The sequence below is a fragment of the Eriocheir sinensis genome, chromosome 21 (genome assembly GCF_024679095.1).
Source record: "Eriocheir sinensis breed Jianghai 21 chromosome 21, ASM2467909v1, whole genome shotgun sequence".
Classification (NCBI taxonomy): domain Eukaryota; kingdom Metazoa; phylum Arthropoda; class Malacostraca; order Decapoda; family Varunidae; genus Eriocheir; species Eriocheir sinensis.
Window position 1 is genome coordinate 1,791,215 of NC_066529.1, and position 16,302 is coordinate 1,807,516.

Below are 16,302 nucleotides of genomic sequence, written 5' to 3' on the forward strand. Positions count from 1 at the left end.
GCCCCGATTGGGGTGGTGGACAGCACTGATCACTCTTTGGAAATAGTTGATGTGAAGGGCGGAGGCATCTGAGAATACAAACCCGCGTCCGGTGCCCGGCGTGAAGTAGGCGAGAATGCAACACCTCTCATTGCCTCCTATAAACTGGCTGTGATGCAAAGTACTACGATATTTCTTTCAAATAACCTATATTCTTTCCTATGACAATTTATAGCAGAGATGAAACCATTATTCACCTTGCTTTATTTCTTGCAAAACAAAGCCATGATAGGTGAGCCAAGCCCCCCCCTCCCCCCCATCCATCCACAAAGACGAGATGCGTTCACAGTAAAAAATATAAAAAATAAAAACACTAACAGACTCCAAATTCCCGTGTTCATGCAGTCTGTTTCTGCAATTATTCAGACAACTATATTTCAGTCCCCGTCTCAGCGCCTCAGTTTTTAGTTTTCTCTTAACTAGTGATGAGGCGGTACTTAGCAAATCTTATCCCACGTGAACCTCGAGCTTTTCATTTTATCCCACGTGAACCTCAAAATGTTAACTAGAGTGATAAGGCGGTACATAGTTAATTTCATCCCACGTGAAACTCAAACTATTGACTAGAGTGATGAGGCGGTACTTAGCCAATTATATCCCACATGAACCTCAAACTTTTCTTTTTTTCCCACCCAAAGTCAGGTGTACGTGAGCTTTCCTTAGTGAACTACCTTATAATTAACGGAGTAAAGAAAGAATTATTTACAGGATTTAAACAGGACGAACGTGGATATAAGATGACTACAGGAGGCCAACACCAACATACCAACACACTAACCAGCATGTAGCGTGAGAGCGGGTATCAACTTCCTCCTCCATCTAAAAATCTATTATTTATTTCAAATGCACGCAGATCAACACCGAGAACTGACCTTGAGGGATTATCCTCCGCACTCATTCAATTACATTTCAACTGCAAACGAGAGTAATTCCCTCCGTGCTTTCACTCTTATCTTCATTCCTTTCTTATTCATGTCATTCCCTCCTTTAAACCACTCATCTACCCATTTTTGCCTCATATTTCGCCATGCCAGTAATTTCCTCCCTCATACCTCTTTCCTCTTAACCATCTCACTCAACCTAATCCGTAATCCCCTCCCCCTTTACGTTATACCTTTTTCTTACTTCCTTTCCTCTTTCTTGTCTCTTCTTCCTCACCTGTCCTTTCCCCCTCTCTATCCCTTCTTCCTCATAATTCTTCTCTTTCTTTCTTGTCTCTTCTTCCTCACCTTACCTTTCCCCATTACTCTTATCCCTTCTTCCTCATACTTCCTTCCCTCCCCCTTCTCTCATTACCTCACCTTTTCCCTCATACTCTATCCCTTTTACCTCATACCTCCCTCTCTCCTTGTCTCTAATTCCTCACCTTACCTTTTCCCTCATACGCTATCACTTTTTCCTCATACCACCCTCCCTCCTTGTCATTACTTCCATCACCTTCCGTTCCTCCCTACCCTACCCCCTGCACAAACCTGTCCAAACATAACCAGCCTCCCACCCTCGCTCACTCCCCTACCTTCCATCTCTCCAAACACCTCTCTACCAACCCCCAGCTTCACCTTGCCTACCTCCATATCCCCTCCTCCCCCTACGGTCTGGCTCCCTAATAGGCCACTCACTCCAGCTCCCACATCGTGAACGAAGGGCCCCACTTCGAGTCCCACTGCGTCAATATTCCTCTCCCTTCCAACTCTCTGTATTGCTCTCTTTCCCCTCTCGCTCCTTTCTCTCTCAATATCTCCATTTATTCTTCATTTCCCCCTCTTCTCTCAAATTAACTCCTCCTTTTCATTCCACTTCCAGTTTCATTACCACGAATCACTGCCTATGCGTGCTTTCCTCTTCCCTCTCCCTCCCACGCACGTTAACAGAAGCTGGGCACACAAACACAACACCTAACAAAACACAAACACAACACAGCTGCCTCCGCGTGTTTTCCTTTCTCCTTCCCCCACCGCGACCACTTTCAGCACGAGTTGCGGGTCACACAAACACACAACACAGTATAAAACCTTTTTTTTTTTTATTATTATTATTATATGGCAGTTCAGCAATGGGGAAGAACAACAACAGAACAACATATACCAAAGTGAACGAAAGTCTACGTATAAATTTATCAACTCCTGTAAGACGAATAAGTTACATTACTACTTAAGACAACAGCGAAGTTATTCTGGACACCAACACATATGGCGGACCCGACTTACAAGAATGAGGACTCGAGATAATCTTCCTCGTGTGCCGGCAGCGAGAATAAGTTTCTGGCCCCTAAATGGCTCCTAAACACTGACTAGACGATTCGGCGGTCGATCAACAACAATAAATAAAAATGATCCCTCGGAAAGCCAGAGGGAGATGCGCGATGCCACCCACACTAGCCCGAGGGAGCAAAGAAATTTAGGTACATGAAGCAGTTTAGACTCTAGAGAGATGGGAGGGAAAATGTGTAGGGTAGGGAATATTTAGCGACACAGAGGGGAAAATCAGATGTATTCAGCCCAATGGTGGGAAAACGGTGAGAAAATTTCAATGTGCTCATCTGTATGAAGAATCAGCTGGAAAACATTAGTCTGATAGCAGAGGAAGGAGAGTGACCTATGGCGTGGAGGAAACACTAACACCACCTAGAATATGGCAAGGCCCTCTGGTGGCAGTCTAAGGGACATGGGACTCAGGGCGGGGCTTCGGGAAAGTGGGCATGGCGGGGGGAGGAGGGAAGGGAGCAGCCCGCCGCGGCACTCGACTGCGGAAGATACCTGGGGCAAAAGAGCGACCTCTGCGTTGTGTGAAGGCATTGAGGGACTTAAACAGGTCCTTGGGGGGATGGGCGGGGGCGTGCTGGCCGGGAAAGGTGTCTCTCGTGACTTCATCGATAGGCAGGTCCTCGGGGAAGGTCGGGAAGGGGGGAAGGGGCCTGCTGTCCGATGGCCCTCCCTTGTCAGGATCGAAGTCGAAAAAGCCGAAGGAGGGGAAGTCGCTGAAGTAGGACTCAATGTCGTAGCCGTGGGAGGGGAAGCGCGGGGGATCCGAGGAGGGCGGGAAGGCGGGCCCGGCATGCTCCTGCGGGAGGACTTCATCAACCTTGTCCAGGGACCCGAACTTATCCAGGGGCCCGAACTTGTCCGGGGGCCCGAAGTTGTCCAGGGGCCCGAACTTGTCCGGGGGCCCGAAGTTGTCCAGGGGCCCGAACTTGTCCGGGGGCCCAAAGTTGTCCAGGGACCCGAACTTTTCCAGGGAGCCGCCGAAGGTGTGCACGGCGGGAGGGTCAACGACGGTGGTGGGCGGGGGCCTGAGAGGGGGAGGGGGGGAGTTATGATGGTGATACTCCTGTTACTATTACGTTTTGATAGTAGTAGTAGTAGTAGTAGTAGTAGTAGTAGTAGTACCGTAGTAGTGGTAGGTTATTATTCTTATTCCTATTCTCCTTATTATTATTATTATCATTATCCCTACAATCCTAACTTATAAGGGTCATATCACTACGAAGACAGTAAAACACTAAGTACTATTTGATCTCCCATCCATCCTACCATTACCCCTATGCATCACCAACCAATGAGCAGTATGCACAACAGGAACCTTAACCATTACACACACATATAAACACACACTAATGAGATAGTAAGAGATAGGCAAAGGACACCAGCGGAACCCTCACCCTGACCGCCACAATGAAGACTAGCGAGAGGGAAGCGGATGTGGCATTTAACATACGGTAACGTCAGCTCTAGTCATAGATTCTGAGAAGACAGATGACGTAAACCCTGCTCTGTCCTGATACACACATAGGTGAGAGAGAGAGAGAGAGAGAGAGAGAGAGAGAGAGAGAGAGAGAGAGAGAGAGAGACAGACTGAGGAGAGAGGCTGTGGCAGGTATGCAAAACGTTAACTACAGCCATTACAAACATAATAATTACTAGATCTAGAAAGGCAGACGACGCTAACTCACCTCTCACTCAGACAGACATTAAGAAACAATTTACAGACGGCTCCAGCAGGTCCACTAACGGCAACTTTTTACTCCTGTCGATTCACACCCTATTACACGCTGCCAAGGGTACAGGACATCACCTTTCACCCCTGACAGACCTAAGACACCACTATAAAAATCTAACTCATACGTGAGCTGGAGGTGCCGGGGATTGAACCCGGGTCTTCTCACATGCGAAGCGAGCACTCTACCTCTGAGTTACACCCCCACCGTATGCGAGACGCTAGTGACAGCTATAATAGTAACCAAGAATGCTGCCGCCCTCCCCACTCTCGCTCTCTCTCCGTCTTCGTTGCCTAATCTGCATCACAATAGCACCCTGCACTAGACGGCCACATAATGATACCGCCTTTACCTTTATGAGTTGTAGGTTGTCCCGCCGTGTTACAATGATCCAAGTAACAGTAACAACACCTAAGAATGTTACACCAACAGTACCTAACGCTATATTGTCTTGCGCTGACATAACACCAATACCAAGACAGAGAATAATAACTCGACCTAAACTGCACGCCCACTGAGCTGCGATGGCGCCAGTAACGATTATAACGAGAGAATATTTTGGGATACATCTTTTTCCTACGCTTTATCTCGTTCATTACTAGTAAACCACCACTCCTACACAATAAGATAATGATAATAACCCTATTTATCTACGTTACGCCCCAACTATGCAATGCTGTAATAAAAAACGAATGTTAAACAACCTTTTCCTCTTGCTCTCTCTCCTGCACTTCTGCTACACCACTACCACACAATAAGGTAATCATCATATTTCTATCTAGCCTATCTAAGTTACACTAAAGGCATCCATGACTCTAGTAAAGGTAGTGACGAGTAAACATGGTATACTAACTCTTCCTTTTGCCTTCTCTCTCCTATATTACTACTACAGAAACTATGAACTAATGCTAAGAACTCCATCACCCAAACTTACAACTTCACTATGCAACAACAACGCTATAATAAGAGTAATGATAATCGAGAATGTTACACCTGTTGCGCTCTCACAGCACAAGCACTATTGCAGATAATAACATAATGATGCCTTTACCTAAGAGAGAAATCCCCACCAACAATCTAAACGGGCCGAACAGTTAAGAGCAATTGGTCACGTTAGAGCAACACTAACCTCCTCCCTGGCCTTTTGCACCACTACAGGACAACTAAAACTATCATCACATTTATATGCACACCAGGTACAAAGAAGAGGGGAAAACAATACTTTTGATAATAATAAGAAGAAGAAGAAGAAGAAGAAGAAGAAGAAGAAGAAGAAGAAGAAGAAGAAGAAGAAGAAGAAGAAGATAAGGGACGAACACAAAGGAAAATAAAATAAAAAACTAAAAAATAATAGTATCTACATCAAATCAAAGGGCAAACAAAACAAAGAAACAGGGAACCTAAGAACCCACATACCCGAGAGGCCTGAAGAGGGTGGACGGTGGGGTCTGGTGAGGATGAGGGGGCGGGGGAGCCTGGTGGAGTCCTGTCAGAGGGCTGGAGGAATGGGATCGGAAGGAGGAGGAGTCATGAGAAGAGGAGAAGGGCTGAGGATTGGAGGCGTGGGAGGGAAGGAAGGGCTGAGGCTTAGATGAATGGGAGAAGGGCTGAGAACTGGAGGGATGTAAGGGAGGGAAGGGCTGAAATTTGGGGGCATGAGGGGAATGGAAGGGCTGAGGGTTGGAATGTGAGGGAGGGAAGGGCAAAGGCTGTGAGAACTTAGGATGGAAGGAGGGGGAAGGGGGCGACCCGAAGGGGGCTGGCGGGAGGATCTGGTTGTGCAGGACGTCATGGGAGTCCTGGACAAAGAAGGGGAGGTGGGCGTAGGGGTCCTGCGTGAGGAGGTCGCGTGGGAGGGACTTGAAGGGGATGACGGGAGGGAGGGGCGCGTCGAAATGCTGGGCCGTCGCCACTGCCACCGCCGCCGCCGCCATAGCCACCTGTATGCATGTGTTTTTGTGGTTACTGTCATCACCATTATCACCATCACCATCATCATCATAGTCAATCGACACCACCTGTATTTTCTCTTTTCTTTTTCTTTTTGCCGTTACTCTTATCACACCGGCCCTGTGTCCCGGATAATGTGTTCTTCCCACCACAAGCTGAAGGGCCTGTGCGACGGAGATGGGCACCAAGGCCACGAGCAGCTATAGCGTATGCCCCCAACTTTACTTTTACCTAAACTCTTACCAGCATCATCATTGCTTCCTCCATCATCATGAATGTCAAGTAACACACAATAAAACAGCACCACCACCACTACCTCGGTTACACAATATCTCAACCACAACCACCATAAATACGAGCGGCAAATTATACTTTTCAACAGTAATATGCTAGCGCACACACACACACACACACACACACACACACACACACACATATGCTTACGTCAATCCCTTCCTACCACTTCCCAGGAAACAATATTATTAAAACAACCCCGCATGAAGAGCAATGGATTGAACTAATTATCCGTAACGTTGTGTAATGTTTACTGGCCACCACAAAGAGCCGCCGCCGTGGTATAATTAAGTCATTACTATGTGTACCAACAGCAGGCTTAACCGAAAGTGTAATCAATTCTACGTTTTCAGTGCTCATGATTATTAAACGGCTGTGTAACCTGTTTTCAATGCGCCGTTTTTTTTTTTTTTTTTTTTTTTTCTTGGATAGCCCATTAAATCACAGCTATAATATGAATAAGTCAACTTGGACAGTATTGTATTATGAAACTATTTTTGCGCCCCACATAACAAAACTTTTATTCTGTATGCTTTATTTTTTTAGCCTATTAAGTCACAGCCATAATATAAATAAGTCAACGAACAGTATTATTTGATGTATTTTTTTTAGCATCCCTCATAACAAAACTTCTATTCTGTATGTCATATTATTTCCCGCTCCGTGTAGTCCTTACAAACAGCCATAGTAGAACGATATTAATATTACGTAGGAAAAACAGGCGATTAAACCTTTATCATGTGTTTTTCTTTAACTTACTAACGTTACATCTAAAATTGCTCTTCAACGTAGCCTATTTTAAATGTCTTCTTGGTAATAGTCTATCATGCATTTTGTTTCGACGGCACAATGATGAAGTTATGCTTTTAGTGAGTTAAATTCCCTTTGTTTCTCCTTTTTCATAAACGGTCAAAAAAGATGCAAGAAGTTACGCGATGTCGCAAGACAAAACGATCCAGTTGTGTTACGGAAGACCTTTTCTTCCTTAACTTAAAAAACTCTCTCTCTCTCTCTCTCTCTCTCTCTCTTCTATTATTGTGATGAACGTTGCAATCACAGCATAAGATGCATGAGTGTAGGTAAACATGAGGCTTTTAGTACTGTTGTTGTGACGGGCGGCACTGGTGCTGCCATCTGTCGCCCTAAAATGTGTTGCGTTGTCTGATGATAGCAGTGAATTTTCCTGTGCATAGTGGCTGTAGAAGTAGTGGAGGGAAAGTTTGGGGGACTAATATTCTCGGCCAATTTACAGTTTCACCCAAACAACGATTTTGTTACGTAAGAAAATCGTTGGTTTCGTGAAACTGTAAATTGTCCAGATTCTCTCTCTCTCTCTCTCTCTCTCTCTCTCTCTCTCTCTGCACTAACTTTTAGGGCCTCACGCTTAACTCCACATTAACCTTAAGAATAAAACTTAACAAATAAATAAATATGGAGATAAATAACGGTAAACCTAACTAATAACAACGCTACAAGTACTTCAGTCTAACACACGCACGCACGCACGAACCGAACCCTCGTTACCCTGGAAAATGCAAGACTCAAATATTAATAACCTTATCTTGTACTTACATCGGGCAGCAGGCACCTCCATCCTTTACCCGGGGACACCTGTGGATATCCAATTTGCTTTGATGTTCTTGCTAGACGCGGGAAATAAACCACGAACGAAAAATACAAAAAAATAAATGTTCACCACCGCCACCGACATCACCGCCATCACCACACATTTAACGCCTTTTTCCTCCGTTTTCAAAGTCACTTCCTCACTTTTACTAGTCCGGCGTCATGCTAGGGTGCCTAAAGAAACTAATGGTGGTGGTCAAGTCAGCTGGCACGAGCGGGAGTGGCCAGGAAGCGGTAAAATAGGGGAGCCTCGATGGACCCCGTCAAGACACTCGCCAACAGCCAATACAAAATAACTGAAACAAGTGACGGGAGATTTGCGCGCGGTCTTATTTTGTTTATTCTTTTATTTATTTATTTATTTATCATATTAGCTGCTTTGAGGTAAGGTTATTGTTGTTATTATTATATGTTGCAGGTGTTGTAGCGGTAGAAGTAGTAGTAGTAGTAGTAATAGGAGGAGGAGGAGGAGGAGGAAGAGAACGAGGAGGCGAGGAGGAGGAGGAGGGCGAAGAGAAAGAGAAGGAGAACGAGAAGGAAGAGGAGGAAGGGGAAGAGAAAGAGGAAGATGAGGAGGACGAGGAGTAATTAAAAATCTAATCGTAAAATAATTGCAATAGTAACGTAATAGTGATACAAAGGACAATGATAACGTAGTAATAAAAGGAAAATTGTAGAAGTAACATCCCAATTAACAAACCAATTAATAAATCATTATAATATTCCTGCATTCTTACTCCTCCCTCGGCCACGCCCTCCAGGCCCCTCGGCAGGACATGTGTCTTGTGGACCCCCGCGGAGGAGCTACTTTCTCCCTCCGCAGGGGCTGAAGGGGTGCAGGAAGGAGGTCAGGGATGGAGAGGGGAAGATGAGGGATGCAAGGGTGGGAGAGTGTTGACGTATTGGGGTGAGGGCGTGGAGGGGAAGGTGAAATTGTTAGATAAGGGGGAAGGGATGAAAAAGAGGGCGTGGGGTGTGTATGTGAGCTCAAGCTAGGGAGGCTGAATGTGCTGGGGTGATGTATTGGGGTGAAGGCGTGGAGGGGATGTGATGTTGATGTAGTTAGATAAGGGTGAGGGATGAAAGGAAGGAAATGGGTTTGTAGACGAGCTCAAAATAAGGAGACTGAGTTCATATAACCTACTTTGGGTGTGGTGGTGTGATGTATTGGGGTGAGGGCGTGAAAGGGGAGGTGAAAGGGCTAGATAAGGGGTGAGGGATGATTAGGTAGGTCATGTGGAGTGTAAATGAGATGCAAGTAGACTGTTATACTGTTATACATTGGGTGTGCTAGGACCAATACTACACAACATACAGAGCTATAAAGAGGCTAGGCTACTATAAGCCAGTCTACCAATACACGTGGCGATCCCTGAGACTTTATTTTCATCCTGTGTCTTCCCTGTGCATAGATCTGTCAAACTTTCGCTCATGCTTGCTCAATTTACGCAACCCATTTTATTGCATCTCCTTATTTAACTTTATTGTATTCAGTTTGTCATAAGAATAAAGGGATAAGGGATGAGAAAGGGAGGGGTGAAATGAGGGGATGAGGAGTGGGGGCGTGTATGATGGTGAAATGTGTTAGCGAGATGGTTTACTGATTATGGGTGACTGAGATAAACGGATGTGGGAGTGAAGTGAGGTTGGAATGGTTGAGGGTACTAAAGATAAACAGTTAAAGGAGAGAAATAGAGATCAAAACAAAGACTTTAAGGAGTTTTAGGATGCTGAATGAGAGGATGAACAGGGGAGCGAGATGAGCTTTGAGGGTATAAAGATAGAGTAGAAGGAAAGAAACAGGGATAAAAAAACAAAGACTAATGGGTTATAAGATGTTGGAGAGAGAGGAGGAGTTAAGTTCTTGGAAGTGTAAATAGTGCAGACGAAAGAAAGTACAAGGAAGTAAATCTCTCTCCCTCTGATTCGTGGAAACCAGTAACCTTACCCCCCAGCTACCTCGGGTAATGTTAATGATTCGTCAAGGAGCGAGAAAAGAGAGGAGAGTTAAAATGTCCGTTCCTGGGAATAGAAAAGTAATGGTAAAAAAGTAAATGGCAGGAGGAAGTTTCTCTATGTTATATTCGCGGAAACCAACCAATACAAACACCTCAAAAGCTACCTCCAGCAATAAACATTCATAAAAAAAATGTAACTCTTGATGTCTCAGTAAATATTGAAGGAAAATTTGTTTGAGAAAGAAAGCCACAGGAGCAAGAATTTTACCTCATATTTGTGGAAACCAAATGCCCTCACTCAAAAATAAAAATGCTCAACAAGAAAAGCAGAAACTCGAGTCATATGCAACTCATTTTGACCGAGTAAAAACCAGGATCATATGACCTGGTTAGCTTGCATGTTGTCCCTGCGGCGGCGGCGGCCTCGGCGGTGGTGAAGTCGACACGTGGCGAAGAGAAAGGAAATACACACTGGCGATCAGAGGAGCCTCGAGGGAACCACCACATTGTTGGCAGGAGATCAAGAGAGAGAGGAGGACGAGAGAGAGGGTACGATGGACAGAAAAAGAGTGCAGAGAGACCTTACCGAGAAGAAACCAAATATTTACAAAGGTATACACGCATGCTCCCCGTTAATCAGTTAGTTAGTTAGTTATTCAAGAAAAAGAGAGATAAGACAGGTATGCGGAGATGGATGAAGAGGTTGAGAAACGGGAAAAAACTACAACTCCAAGAAACCAAAGAGATAAATCATCTGATGGTAATGAGGAACAAATATCCATAACGAAAAGAAACTAAGTAAATGCAATACACAAGAGAAATACACAAGACTGATAAGACAGGTATACTAATATGAATGGTGAGGTAGAGAAACGTAGGAAGAAACTACGACTGCAAGAAACCAAATGGATTTAATACTCTCATGGTAAACAGTAACAAATATTTATAAGTACATGTAATACAGTGCAAATAGCCGTCATCTTGGTAATGTTCGTCTAATGCATGTTACGTCCAGTGTTCAGAGACTCACCTGGCTCGTGTTCGCTCAGGTGAGACGCACGAGGCGTTTTCTATTGGCTGCGAGGGACACTACGCTAACAGTGGAGAAAGCAAACGGCCGGCTCTCTAAACTCCAAAGTAAAGCATATGGTGTGCACGAGATGATGATAATGCTTGCGAAGGCTGTCATGGGGGTGTATCGTATATTCTCTTAGTTAGGGTTGCCATCTTCTCCCTTCTATTCAGCGCTGTAAGGGGAGATCTAAGTCTACCTGTCTGCATGTTCTTCTCAGTCCTTTCCCGAGCGAAATTGAAATGAAAGGACGGAAAGAAAACTGTACTGACTTCTATCTTTAATTAATTCTATTGCCTTTGTTCAGTGTAATTCTCCGCGTCACTCAGAATTATATTTTTACTTGTATTTCTCGAGCAGGTTGCACTTTCATTTCCTTTTTTTTGTGTGTGTGTGAGTGTGAGTTCGAGAAATCAAGACTGAAAAAAATATTAAGAAAGAGCACACGTTTCTTGTCTCTCCTTTCAGATTACACAAGCAGGAAGACAGACAGGCAGGCAGGCAGGCAGACAGGTAAGCCAAACAAACAGGTACGCAGGCAAACGAACAGTTGAGTATGTAAACAGATAAAGAGACAAAGGAGAGGCAGGCAAGCAGACAAGTGAGGAAGATGACAGACAGGTGATACAAGCAGACAGGCAGGCAGGCAGCAGAAGGATGAGCAGAGAGATAGCCAAACAGATAGGAGGTTTTATAAATTGGGAATCATGTAAACAGATGAGCAAACAGAGCAGGCAGGTAGACAGATAAACAGACTTGTAGAAATTTAAGTAGACGGACAGGCAACGAGATAGATGACCATGCAGGGAGACATCGGGGGGAGGGCAGGTAGGCAGCACGTCCATCCCCCACCTGTTACCTGGCTGAGTCTGGCGAGGGAGTTACATTACGTGAGAGTTACCTGGACGTCTTGATGAGGCTGTATACCTGGTCTTCTTCCACACCTTAACCACGAAGGAAAACTTATATCTACATGAACTCATCCTCGTGTTTCCAGTGGTTCCAATTCACGAAAGGAAAGTCGAGAGGATTCTTTCGTTGGGTCACAAGAAGGAAAGTGAGAAGAGAAAGGGGCAAGGGAAGGAAACGGACGGAGGAAAGTAAACGGTTATGAAAGGAAAGTCGAGAGGATGCTTTCGTTGGGGTACAAGAAGGAAAGTGAAAAGAGAGAGAGGAAGGGAAGGGAAATGACGGAAGGGGGAGAGAGGGTACGGGAGGGGGACTGAAGTGCTTGAAGGTACTCGTAAAAGGGAAAGTAAAGGTCATATTCTAAGAGCAAGATAGGTATAAAAGGAAAGGGAAGGGACGAAAGGATTTAATGAAGGCCGGGAAGTGCAAAAATAGAACTTAATCAACGGAGACAAGTGAACAGATGGGAAAATTTGGAAGAGAGGCGTCGGAGGAAATCAAAATTGAGCAAAGAAGAAAGTGACGATAATGGACTGTGAGAAAAATCATTAAAAGGACTTGTGCGTTGGGAAGCGTTGGGAAGGAGCGAGGAGTGATGTGGGAAAGGGAAGGGAAGGATTAGTATCACGAAAGCAAAAAAATGATAGGAGAGAAAGGGGAGGAGAGTCAAACTGAAAGTGAGAGGGAGGAACGGGAGGTGCAGAGAGCAGAAAAAAAGTAAGAGGTGAAGGAACTGAAGATAATTATAGATGAAAAATGAAGGGATGCTGGAAAAAAGTAAAAGTCGATTTGAGAAAGGGCTGATAAAGGTGAATGTAACAGGAAGCAAGGAGGGTGTAGAGAGCGAAGAAGGGAAGTAAAAGAAGAAGGGAATGAGATGAAAACTAATAGGAAAAAAATGAAGGGATGCCGGTAAAGAGTAAAAATCGATTTGAGAAAGAGTTAGTAAAGATGAATGCCACAGGAAGCAAGGAAGGTGCAGAGAGCAGAGAAAGTAAGGGAAGAAGGGAATGAGATGAAAACTAAAAGGAAAAAAATAAAGGGATGCTGAGAAAGAGCAGAAATGGATTTGAGAAAGAGTTAGTAATGAATGTCACAGGAGGAAAAGAAAGGTGCGGAGAAAGTAAGAGATGAGGAGATTGAAGATAATTAAAGGGAGAAAAAATGAAAGGGTAATGGTAAAGAATAGGAATGACTTTGAGAATAGGTTAGTAAAGATGAATGTCAGATGGGCAGAAGGTAAAGAGAGGTGCAGTGAAAGTGATGGATGGAGGGAAATGGAGATGGGAGAAGGATTTATGGGTAGAGGAAAGGCCACGAGAGAGAGGGTGAAGGGGGGACTGAAGGGCTGGTCTAAAATGGGAGCAAAAAATGAAGGAAAAGTAGAAAGGAAAGTACGAGAGAGAGAGAGAGAGAGAGAGAGAGAGAGAGAGAGAGAGAGAGAGAGAGAGAGAGAGAGAGAGAGAGAGAGAGAGAGAGAGAGAGAGAGAGAGAGAGAGAGAGAGAGAGAGAGAGAGAGAGAAAGGAGGGAGGGGACAGAAAGGAGAATGTAGTGAAAGTGAAAGGCCTGCGGATAATTTCGAACAAGGTGACAAATAGTGCAAAAAAGAAGTGACCGATAGTTTGTTCTGTAAAACCAATGAATTAAAAGCATCACCTTCGTTTTCTTCATATTAATCTTCAGACTTCCTGTGATACTCTTCTTCTGTGTAGTTCCTCGAGTATTCTTTGCAAATTTTACCCAGAATCATTAATTTTAGTGAGACGATATTACTCTTCTTCTGTGTAGTTCCTCGATTATTCTTTGCAAATCTTACCCAGTCATTAATTTTAGTGAGACGATATTACCTGCGAATCAAAGGTTGTTCAGATATTTATTGCTTATTCTAATGCCTATGTTCTTTCATAATTATTACCTATGTATAACCAGCTTACGTAGACGAAGAGAAAGGACACTCGCCTATATTTATACAACACGCACAACATACAAGGTAACAACACGTACACGATATAATCAGAATACTTCGAAGTACACAATGAACCCTCCATGAACTCATTTATTTCTGTATTTTTTTACATTAACTGACGTGGAAGACATTTACTCTATCTCAACTGTTCCGACCGTTAACTTTTTGTCTATTAGCGTTTTTTTCTGTAACACATGAGTTTTTACCGGTTTTTTTATGGAACTTCACTACGTTGTCAGTTTTTTTTATTGATTGTATACTTTCTCCTTTTTTTCCCGAACCATTAGCTTGGAAGAAATTTCAGCTTTCGTTCATGTTGCGGCGTCACTCCCAATGTTTTTGTGCTCCGGGTTTGCTTTCATGAGGGAGTTCGCACGGAGCGGCGGGAGGCTGGGAAGTGAGCTGTTTTGCGTCACTACTGGGAACAGCGAGGACGTGTGAGTGCCTGAGGGAACGGACAAGTATAGATGGATGTGTACCTAGCCTCTCTCTCTCTCTCTCTCTCTCTCTCTCTCCACCAAGCGTCATCAGCCATGCCTTGTCCCTAATCGATATGCGAACCGCGCGTAGTCGAGCCAAAAGTTTCGAAGCCACACGAATCCTAAACACCGATCGCCATTATTAATCCATGAACTCTGACGTAGAGGACGCGTCTTAATTAGAGTTTTGAGAGAGAGGGACAATAGTAGATTAATGAATAAGGATATCTAGGTACTGAATGTTTGTTAGCGTGCTTTTGTGAGGAAATAGGACGTGAGGGCATAAGGGAACCACTAAGTGAACAAATAAAGTAATTTTATAACCAAATTTGAACGCCCTCTTTCAGCTATCAATTCTTAGGTGGTCATTCTAACACCCTAACTTACATAAACATTATTTTTAACCAAACATGACCGCCCTCTTTTTCAGTTATCAATTCTTAGGTGGTCATTCTAACACCCTAACTCACATAACCTAATTGGACCTGGGAATCTAACACGACTTACTTTATTAACCTCGCTTCCACCAGATGAACGAAAGAAGTAATTATTAAGCAGACATGAACGCTATTATTTTTATTAGTTATCAATTCTTAGGTGTTCATTCTAATTCTCTAACTTTTCTTACTAAATTTGGCCTGACAAGCTAACATGACACATTATCAACCTCCGCTCCACCAAATGAAGGAAAGAAGTAATTATTAAGCAGACATGAACGTTCTTTTTGTTTTAGCTATCAAATTCCTAGGTATTCTTTCTAATTCTCTAATTTATCTAACCTAATCTGACCTGACAATCTACGAAAGAAGTAATTATTAAACGGATATGAACGTTCTTTCTATTTTAGCTATCAATTCCTACGTATTCTTTCTAACACCCCAACTTTTCTAATCTAATTTGACCTGACAATCTAACACGACTTTCCTTATTAACCTAACGAACCTCACGAAAGACAATTATTAAGCACACATAACCGTTCTTCTTTTGCAGTTCAGTTCTCAGGCATTCAATCTAAAAACCCAACTTTTCTAACCTAATTTGACCTGACAATCTAGCACGACTTATATATACCTTATCCACCTCACTTCCACCCGATAAACCAAACAACCAATTACTAAGCACACATGAACGTCCTTTTTGTTTTAGTCATCATTTCTCAAGCATTCATTCTAAAACCACAACTTTTCTAACCCAATTTGACCTGACAATGTAACATGACTTATTTCATTAACCTCACTCAACCTTTAGACCTTTCACCCTCCTCCTTCTCCTCGCTTTAACCACTGACCAGGAAGAGGGACGTCGCCACAGCCATGGTCGCCGCCACCAGCAGACACAATAGCACACTGACGCCGTCCAGCCTCCCCACCGCCCTTATATCAAGACTTTCACCCCTACGCCGCCAGCCTCGCAGCCTCACTCCGCTACTTTCACCGTACGCCGCGAGGGGGCCGGGTTGTGAGGCGGCGGCGGGGGTGGATGGGCAAGGGATGGGCAAGGGTGGGGATGGATCCGATTTTTTGCCCGAGTAAAAGAAAACGGATCGTGTGTAAACCTTTTTTAACGTAGGCCACGAATGGGGACGCTCCTTTTTCTTCGGCAGTGAAAGAAAATGGATGGTGTGTTTGTGTGCCTCATAAGAGGGGTGAAGATGGTGTTTTGTTTTTGTACACACCAGGAAAGGAAAAAAATGGATCGGATGTGTGTGTGTTTTATTATTGGAGAAGTAATAGGAAGAAATGCTCGTGGCTTATTTTTTGTTGCATATTCCGTTTTAAGTCAACAGCACCTTAAATTATGTACACCAACTCCAAAAGCTATCAGAGTACGGAGTGAACGGTAATTTTCGAAAAGATACGTACTGTCCCTCACATACGCACTGATACGCACGTACAATTATCTATCGGCGCTAATCTCAAAACGTAAAGACTAGAACAAGCACCGTTAGTTTCCGGAGGTAGTGTACATTGATATTTTTGTTTACGCTTTTGTACCAAGAAAGGAAAATAGATCG

The 16,302-nt window shown here is 43.9% G+C and overlaps 1 protein-coding gene and 1 non-coding gene across 4 annotated transcripts; both read right to left on the reverse strand.

Moving 5' to 3' along the window:
* Positions 1–2,038: 2,038 nt before the first annotated feature.
* Positions 2,039–15,796, reverse strand: LOC127001499 (uncharacterized). Of its 3 annotated transcripts, XM_050866079.1 has the most exons (4): positions 15,577–15,796; positions 5,450–5,973; positions 3,245–3,328; positions 2,039–3,208 (listed from the first exon to the last, which is right to left on the reverse strand). In XM_050866079.1, exons 1-4 carry the CDS (start codon positions 15,601–15,603, stop codon positions 2,695–2,697), a joined length of 1,149 nt encoding a protein of 382 aa, XP_050722036.1. In that variant the 5' UTR covers positions 15,604–15,796; the 3' UTR covers positions 2,039–2,694. The 3 variants fall into 3 exon arrangements, with proteins under 3 accessions (XP_050722036.1, XP_050722033.1, XP_050722035.1); XM_050866076.1 differs by having other exon boundaries at positions 2,039–3,328; positions 15,577–15,721; XM_050866078.1 differs by lacking the exon at positions 15,577–15,796 and adding an exon at positions 7,850–8,296 and having other exon boundaries at positions 2,039–3,328.
* Positions 4,167–4,238, reverse strand: Trnaa-cgc (transfer RNA alanine (anticodon CGC)). The gene has a single exon. It is a non-coding gene; the product is annotated as a tRNA-Ala (tRNA).
* Positions 15,797–16,302: the final 506 nt, after the last annotated feature.

Coding starts and splice junctions, on each gene's coding strand:
- LOC127001499 (XM_050866076.1), bottom strand. CDS start 15,603: ATGGCTGTGGCGACGTCCCTCTTCCTG. Junction 5,974..15,576: donor TGGCGACGTCCCTCTTCCTG/GTCAGTGGTTAA, acceptor ACATGCATACAG/GTGGCTATGGCGGCGGCGGC. Junction 3,329..5,449: donor ACCCTCTTCAGGCCTCTCGG/GTATGTGGGTTC, acceptor TCCCCCTCTCAG/GCCCCCGCCCACCACCGTCG.